We start from the raw sequence: 9724 nt of genomic DNA on the forward strand, positions 1-9724 counted from the left end.
GCAATGACTCTGATGGGGAGGATACTATTAGACGTGCCTAAGTGTATATCATTACTTGACACTAAGTCCATTAATAAGATTGTGCCCTTCCGATGGGGAAGATCACACGCTCTTAATTAACTTCCTATAGTCATCCAAAATGGAAGTTTGTTCTAGTGATCCACAAACAAGCTCATCCGATATGGAGGAAGGCACTCAGAGTCGACGCGCAAGCTTGTTTGCATCACTTACAAACCAGTAATGGAGATCGTAGAATTTATTTAAAATCCCTCTGCCACCTAGTTATTTAAAGTGAGGAATTTTGACTATGCTAGCCTACTAAACATGTATACTAACATGCACACACAGCACAATATAAAAGCAATAAATAGAAAAACTAATTTTCAACTATTATGGCTTTTATCTATTGTTGTCCTCCGTGTGTTGTCATCCCTAGCTGCTGCCATCTTTGGACACTGCCACCGGGTCTAGTCGCATCCATCTTGTTCCTTGTTCCGCTACGCCTCTGGTCCTCAAAAGGTTCCACGCCTTGCAAGATTCGATCCGCGACATAAATAGAATTTTACATTTTTCGATCCTATATTCCTCGAAGGAATGTACATGTAAACTAGGTCAAACATAAAATAAAATTTATATCCATCGATCCTATATTCCATAAAAGGAATATACATGTAACTAGATTAAAAAATAAAATCCTAATAAAACTAAATACAGCTCCTACTGTATTTTACAATACAATCATGCACACACAATAAATGCCCTTGACATGTCCAAGGGTTCAATCACACACATAATAATTATAAGTCATAATAGTTGGATCCTGCATCCACAAAGTTAGCACATCCTACTATTAACCTTCCTAAATTATGTATGACATGTGCATAATTAAACTAATACCAAATACACAGAGGCAAAAACCTAGCTCTAATACCAATTGTTTGTTACTACTCGGAAAACCTAATGGTTCCACTGTATAAAAATTTTGTACAAAGGTCTAAACCTTTTCCTAGCTACCATGTATTCTTTTAAATTAAACTTGGATCACCTTCGGAACTTAACACGTTTGATCCAATGTTTAATCTATTTGTTCTTTTAGGTTTAGACTTGGATCTCCTACGGAACTTAACACGTTCGATCTAAATCACATAGGTTATTAATTTCATTAAATATTAATTTCCAAAATTGGCTTCCAGGACTGCATGGTGAGGCACATGGCCTTCTTGGATATGGGAACAACCACCACCGCCTAGACAAAGCCTTTTAAGGAAAGCTAATATTTAATTTCCTTAAATAACTTTAGGTCAACCAAAAAGAACAATCAAATCAAAAGGAAAAGAAAACAAAAGAACACAACATCGAAAACAAATTCGAAATACTAGAATCGCATGCCTCTTGTATTTGGTATTTTTACAAAGAAATAAAACTAGTATGATGCGGAAATTAAATACTAGTATACCTTTTCTTTTGCAAGCAAAAATCTCTAGGTCTTCTACCGTATTCCTCTTCTAACCTCGGACGTTTTGTGGGCAACGATCTTCCGAGATGAGAAACCACCAAAGCACCTTCTTCTCCTCCTTGCAAGGTTCGACCACAACAAGAGCACCTCCAAGGATGAAGATCTTTTTCCACCAACCAAGCTCCAAGGGATGCAAGCTTTCTCTCCTTCTTCTCCAAGCTAAAATCCGGCCACCACTTGATCTCCAAGGAAGAAGAAAGTTTCGGCCACAAGGATGGAGAGAAGAGAAAGGGAAGAGCCGGCCACACCAAAGAAGAAAAGAGGAAGAAAATAATAGAGGTTGTTCACCTTGAAGGCTCCCAAAACCCCCTCTTTTATAATCCTTAGCTTTTGAAAATAAGGAAATTTAATTACAATAAAATTTTCTTAACTTTCCTTGACATGAATTAATTAAGAAAAATTAAATAAAATTTCCTAATTGATCATATCATGGCCGACCACCTCATGGAGAGCAAACAAGGTAATTTTCAATCAACAATTAAAATTCCTTATTTGTCTTCGAAAATTTTAAAAAAAATAAAATTTTCCTTTAAAATCCCTTCATGGTTGATAAAAAGAAATCTCTATAATTTTAATTTTTCAACATGTGAATAATTTACAAAGAAGAAAAATAAAATATCTTTCCAATCTACAAAAAAGGAAAGAGATTTAATCTCTTTCTTTAATCTTTTGTAGAACCTTATAAAAGAGATATTTTAATTTTTAATCTCTCCAATAAATTATATCTTTCACATAAGAAAATTTTAAAATTAAAATTCTTTTTTAATTTAATAGGGCCGGCCACCTAAGCTTGGGTTCAAGCTAGGGTCGGCGGTTTGGCCGGCCCTAGCTTGATCCACAAGCTAGCTTGGCCGACCCCTACAACATGGTTATGAAGGTGGTTATAGGTGGGTATAGTACTCTATAAATAAGAGGCCACGATAGGGACCGAGAGGAGGAATTGGTTTTTGTCTCCCGATAAAATTAAGCATCCCGTGTTCGCCCCAAACACACAACTTAATTTTATCAATAATAATTCATTCCACTAGAGAACTATTATTGAACTACCGTACCAATCCCAAATTACATTTTTGGGCTCCTTCTTATTATGAGTGTGTTAGTCTCCCTGTGTTTAAGATGTCGAATGTCCACTAATTAAGTGAGTTACTGACAACTCATTTAATTAATATCTAAGTCCAAGAATAGTACCACTCAACTTTATCGTCATGTCGGACTAAATCCACCTACAGGGTTTAACATGACAATCCTTATGAGCTCTTCTTGGGGACATTATCAACCTAGATCACTAGGACACAATTTCCTTCTATAATTAACAACACACACTATAAGTGATATCATTTCCCAACTTATCGAGCTTATTGATTCATCAAACTAAATCTCACCCATTGATAAATTAAAGAAATAAATATCAAATATATGTGCTTGTTATTATATTAGGATTAAGAGCACACACTTCCATAATAACTGAGGTCTTTATTCCTTTATAAAGTCAGTATAAAAGAAACGACCTCTGATGGTCCTACTCAATACACTCTAAGTGTACTAGTGTAATTATATAGTTAAGATAAACTAATACCTAATTACACTATGACCTTCCAATGGTTTGTTCCTTTCCATTTTGGTCGTGAACTACTGTTTATAATTTATAAGATACTGATAACATTATCTTCTGTATGTGACACCACATACTATGTTATCTACAATATAAATTAATTGAACAACTACAAACAAATGTAGATAATTTGACCAAATGTGATTCTTTATTCAAAATAAATGTTTACAAAAGCTTAGGCTTTCAGTATACACTCTAACAGTAAGTACACTAGAGGAATTATTTTATACTCTTGAATTACATGAAACCAGATGTGCAGGGACAACAAAGAAATCAAGTCAGATTATGGCGCTAAATGCATCCAAGAAGGATGAACCCGAGTCATACTCAAAAGAAGATCAAGAAGCGTATATGGTTAGGAATTTTAAAAAATTATTTAGATCTAATAAGTTTAAAGAAATGCAGAATAAGAAAAATCCAAGAAATAGAAGAAGAGTTCGTTGCTACCAGTGTCAAAAAGAAGGACACTTAAAAGAGGATTGCTCAGAACTCAAGAAGGACAAAGTCAAGATAACCAAAAAGCACAAGAATCTAATAGCTACTTGGGACGATAGTTCATCATATGAGTCCGAGATACAAGAATATGCCGGGCTAGCACTGATGACAAGTTAAGAAGGGCAAAGTACATTAGAACCCAACATCAATGAAGGGGGAGCGACTTCAGATGAATGTAGCGAAGCAGGGGGAGAGTCAGGCTTCAAGTCTGATATGATAAGTGAGGTATGCCTCTTACCTCCTGATCAACTTTATTTTGACATTAAATCTATGGTAAAATCCATGTATAAATTAAAAAGGAAAAATAATAAATTAAAAAATGAAAACTTTGAAATAAAAAGAATTTTAGCAAAATCATGTTTGATAGAAGATTTTGATAAAGTAAAACTTGAAAATGATAAATTAAAAGAAGAAATAGAAAACTTGAAAAATTCTACTTGTTCAAATATTTCTGCCTTTAGAAATTATAGAGGATTAAACTGGTACTATAGGTTTCATAAAAATCATATCAGAAAAATATCAAAGGCTTATATTCCTAAAAAAATATCTGATTAACCCTGTAGGAAGGAACCTCTATTAGGTTCCGAAAATCTGTTTAAATTGAACTGTTAATTTGACCTAGCACTTTCAGTGAGAAAATTAGACATTAAATTTCATTATGAGGCTTTGTCTAAGAAAGTGATTATTGCTCCAATAACCAAGAAGGTCTAGTGCTTCGCCACTGGCTGGAAGCCAAAATATTGGAATAAAATATTTAATTAATTTTCTGTTAAAGCATTAAAATTAAAATTAGATAATGCTTTAAAAAGAGTTTTTTTTTGGAAATTAAAATTACTTGCAAAATTCTCAAAAATATTTATGTTTGCAAAAATTTAAAAAAAAAATCCATTTTTAACTTAGAAGTATTTTCTTAAAATTTTCTTATAAATTCTTGCAAATACTTAACACTTTCTAAAAAATATTATTAAAACTTTCATTTTGAAATATTCAATATTTAAGATTATTTCTATTAAAATGTTTTCACTTAGAAATTTTTTAACTTAGATAATTAAATTTTTTTAACTTAGGATTTTTCTTTAAAAAAAAGAAAAAAAGGGCTTAAAATTTTCTAACTTATTGCATTTTTTTTAATTAACCTTAGACTTGAAACTCCAATTTTTTATGTGATCAAAGGAGGAGAAAAATGTTAAGTCTAGGGGGAGGTGCATTCAAAACTTTTCCTTGAAAAATCTTATTTACACTTATTTGTAAAATTATTTATTTTTACATTATATTTGTTTTACCCTAACTTAACTTGGGTTGCTTACATCAAAAAGGGGGAGATTGTTGGAACCCCAAGGTGTTTTGATGTGATCAAACAAGTTAAGTTAGATTCTGTTTGGTTTAACCCTTGTGTCTAAGTGTGCAGGAGCTTAGAAGCACAGGAAGTCGAGCGGAAGACGCGGCTAGCGAGAAGGACGACATGGGGAGAGAGTCGACGATCTTGGTGCGTTCGAGGGACACGGTGCCGCAGAAGAGTACACCGGTGGACGAGAAGAACGTAAGCGATGTTCGAGGGACGAGAAGCCGGGGAGGAAGGCTGCTCGAGGAGAAGGTCGAAACTTGGGTTCGGGTGAACCCCATTCCGGATGGCTGAGATCACCCAAGCTAACGGAGTCGGAGCGGAAGACACGAACCGAGACGAGCTGAACCGGAGCAGAGGACCCAGACCGAAAAAGTCAATCGAAGTTGACTTTTGGGTTTCGGGCTCCCGGAACCTAAATGTTATCAACGATGAGGTGGACGCTGACCGACACATCGGGATAATGTTTTATCCCCCCAGGGCACCCGGAACCCTTAGGGGCGCAACGAACAGTGCTATAAATATAGCACTGATTTTCACAGTTCATTCAATTCACTTGTAATCCATTTCTCTGTGCTATACTTTTCTTCTGTGTTGTCAACGCTGTAAAAGGCTACTCCGCCCAAAGGAGATCTTCATAGTAGACTACATTCTCCTTGGATTAGCAATCCTCTGATTGCAAACTAAGTAACTTTTTTGTCTTTGCTTTCATTTAGTCTCTGTCTTTTTAATTACATGTGTCATGTATTTAGTTGAAAATTCGAGAAAGGGTTCTTTTATTTTGCAGGGCAATTCACCTCTCCCCTCTTGTCGGCCTCCAAAGGGACCAACAATCCTGATAACCGACAATGATCACAAGGGTATCATAATTTTATTAAGTATTCTCAATCAAGAATTTCCTACTCGAGATTTGGGTATTACTCTTTTTTTTTTGTATTGAGCTTATTCTACATGAGGATGACTATCTTCTCTCTCAAAGTAAATACATTACTAGCCCTCTCTAAAGAGCTAAAATGGAAGGAGCACGTCCGGTCTCTACACCAATTGCTATAAACAACTCTTCAACTTCATCTTCTCCAGCTCTGTCTGATCCATAAATTTATCGAATCATTGTTGGAGCCTTATAATATGTCACTATCACACGCCCTAATATTGCTTTTGTAGTAAATCGTGCTTGTCAATTCATGCATGCTCCAACTGAATAAAATTAGGATAATATAAAAAGAATACTTCGCTATCTCAAAGGTACTATTCTACACGATCTTCTTTTATATCACCAATCGTCTCGAGATTTGCATGCCTATAGTGATGCGGATTGGGTAAGTTTTCCTAGAGATAGAAGCTCTACTAATGAATTACAATATTTCTTGTATGAAATCTTATCTCATGGAATTCGAAAAAACAACCTACAGTATCTCATTCAAGCATTGAGGCAGAATATAAAGCTCTAGCAAATACAATGTCTGAAATTATTTGACTTCAATCATTTCTCTTTGAACTTCATCTTGCATCAAATATTATACTAAAAATTTGATGTGACAATATTGGAGCAACATATCTTGTAGCAAATCCAATCTTTCATGCTCGTACAAAACATGTGAAAATTGATTTTCATTTTATTCGTAAACGTGTGACAACTTAACAGTTATCTGTCTCTTATATTTCTGCTAAAGATCAAATCGTTAATATCTTTACTAAGCCATTATAGAGACAGCGTTTCAACAAGTTAGCAAACAAACTCAACGTCAAAGATCTCCTGTTAAATTTGTAGGGAAAAAAAAATAAAAGAGAATCACTAGAATTGACCAAATCAAATCACCAAATCAAATCAAATTAATATTAAAATTATTCTAATAATTATGCTATAATTCTCAGAATAAATCTTAAAATAATTCTCTTATTTAATTAATTCAACAAATACTTTTTAAATATTATATCATATTATCATATTATAATTTTATCCTCTTCCTATTCTTTTTTTCTTCTTCTTTCTTCTAACGAGGAGGCCTGTGAGCATGAAGAGCACTTTCTAAATTGCTGGGAGGTTTGGCTGCATGAACGAAGGCGATATACACAGTGATTGATCAATGATGATGGGTAGATGGAGGAAGCTAGAAAAGTTCAACTCAAGTGCCGGTTGAACTATAAAGAAGAAATTAAATTTGATTTAAAATTTTCGACCGCCGATAAAGTGCATTCATAGATAGAGTACAATTTTATCGAGTTGCAATAGGAACATTACATATCACGTATGTCGCACGCCATACTCTGAAACATAGCACATTTTTATTATTAGATTGCAACGGAAAGGCGCAGCATTTAACTTCAGAACCGGTCGCAGTTGGCCGGGACGAAGGAGAGCACGTTGGCTTTGAGATCGTAGAGGATGTGCATGTCCTGCTGCTGGTAGTTGCCCAAGATTGATAGGCCGTCCGTTCCCACGATCGCCGAGCAAAACAATCCCTCCTCCGGTTCATATATCATGTACTTATCCCGCTGAAAACGCATGTCGGCGCCGTCGAAGTGGAACACCAGCTCCGGCATTCGGGGAGCTTACTTCCGTTTCTTCAATGAGAAGCACAGATCCAAGCCCTGCTCCGGTGACTCCGCCAACGGCAACCGCGCCTGCTTGATCAACTCTTTCCTAAGTACGTCGTACCCAGGCTGGTTCAATATTGTCAGGAAGGTGCCGGAGTCGATGATCGTCCCGTTGGAGCCGTCGGGATTCAGCTGGAAGGCGCTCGGCGGAATAGGGAGCCGAGTCCCGCCCAACGAGATTCCGATCAAGGAGAGGTAGTAAAAAGAGGGATCTGGGGGGCTGGGGATAAACGGCGTGCTCCCAATTGAGCCTCCGCCTCCTCCTCTCTTTCCTCCTCCCAGGCTGGCCTTGGTACCCAAGAAGAGATGGCTGGTGGCGGAGCTATTGATCGAGGTGAAACAGTAGGAGAATCTGGGAGGATTCAACTGCGCCGGCAACGAGAATCGGCCTCGGCCCATGCCGACGATGCCGGTGGTGTTCGACAGCTGCGTGCTGTTGTTCCAAAACCCGCACCCAAATATGACGCCGTGGATCGACGAGCCATCGCCAAAACGGAGCGTCTCCGTCGCGAGTAAGCCTCTGCTACGACTTTCGTCCCCGTAGCTGATCCAATAGAGGCACAGGTCGCCTTCGGAGGAAGCGCAAGAACTGAGGATTGAACTGGTATCACTACAGAAGGGGTTGGAGCAGGGGATCCGGGAGTAGGAGGAGGACTCGAAGGAATTGTAGAAGGGGCTTGGCTGCGGGATGCTCTCGAAGCAGGGGACGCACTGCGTCCAAATGAGGTCGCTGCCGGTGTCGAGGATGGCCGTGACAGGGAGCGCCGGGGAACCAATGCCGAAGCTGACTAGGTACTCCGATTCACCTCCGTAGCTGACAGGAACCACGACGTTGCGCTTGGCCCCGATGGCCCTCTTCCGGGAGTAGCTCCGGCGGACGGCACAGTGGATTCGCTGTGCCAAGGTGCGTGATGCGCCGGCAGCGGAGTCCACGTGGGTGAGAGTGAGTCGAAACCCATCGCCTGAAGTGGAAGAGGCAAGAGGATTCTCAACCAACAGAAGCATCATAAAGAAGTGGTAGAGCACGTTAGCCATAGCGACCTTGACGCTGATGAGAAGAAGAAGAAGAAGAATGGCAGCTTATTGTTTTAAGTCAAGAGCGACATATATAGTGATCCTAAATCTTGATTAATTGTTGAATGTCAGTTAGAATAGAGTAAATCCAGTTTGGCTGATGAATCATGCAGTTGAAACAAAACAATTCCTCATCAACCACGTGGATCGTTCTGAGAGCATCCACCCAAATTGTTAGGATACTTCTAAATAATATTGATATTGATGTCCCCACTTCTCTATCATTCTTTAAATATCTTATTATTTAAATATTCTAAATTTTATAATTAAATATTTTACCAATTAAATATTTATGATCTTATTCATCAAATATTCACTCGATATATAAATCATATTAAATTAATAAAACACATAACGATAAACTATAATTAATAAAATAAACATTGAGCAGATAAAATAAACCATAGAAATTAACTACATGTTCAATTTTTTTCCAACTGTTCACATATCGTTAGATGATTTTGAAATTGTTCATCTGTCATATCTCGTGTGTCTATTACGAAGAGTTGATGTGTTTGAAGGAGTTGGTCCTATTATTATTATTATTATTATACTCTTCCAAATGTATCACTTTCTTATTGCTCCAACATTTATTCGTTTGAACGTTTGATCTTGTTTCTTCTAATGTTCCGTTTTTTTTAATTTAATTGAATTAAAAAAATAATAAAAAAATAACAAATAATGCTAGCCCATCATTTTTGTAGACCTCACAAGAGAGAAATCATCTGACACTAATTTATACCCAGTAATTAAAATTTTTAATCACCCCTCAAATATTCTCATAATGAGAAATATTTAAGAGGAGGATAATTAGAAAAATATTCCTTCTAAATATCTCCATTAAAGATGCTCCGAGCTATATAGCAACTTTGAGTTAATTAATAGTACAATTATGCATGCAGCCTCTTCCTGTTTTCCTTTCCTCCCTTTCAATCTCCTAAATAAACACAATTGATGCGGACTCTTGGTTGATATTGACGGTTAAATATCTACGCATGTTACTTCGATTGATAAATCTATTAACAATTTTTAAAATTAATGAATATATCATTAGTTAAAAGTATAATAAATTTATCATAGGGAAAAA

The 9724-nt window shown here is 36.7% G+C and overlaps 1 protein-coding gene across 1 annotated transcript; it reads right to left on the reverse strand.

Moving 5' to 3' along the window:
• Positions 1–7255: 7255 nt before the first annotated feature.
• On the reverse strand, positions 7256–8598 carry LOC122000824 (aspartic proteinase nepenthesin-1-like). The gene is made up of 2 exons (XM_042555292.1): positions 7557–8598; positions 7256–7517 (listed from the first exon to the last, which is right to left on the reverse strand). Exons 1-2 carry the CDS (start codon positions 8596–8598, stop codon positions 7291–7293), a joined length of 1269 nt encoding a protein of 422 aa, XP_042411226.1. The 3' UTR covers positions 7256–7290.
• Between the last annotated feature and the right edge of the window lie 1126 nt (positions 8599–9724).

This window comes from Zingiber officinale, chromosome 1A, assembly GCF_018446385.1.
Source record: "Zingiber officinale cultivar Zhangliang chromosome 1A, Zo_v1.1, whole genome shotgun sequence".
Lineage (NCBI taxonomy): Eukaryota > Viridiplantae > Streptophyta > Magnoliopsida > Zingiberales > Zingiberaceae > Zingiber > Zingiber officinale.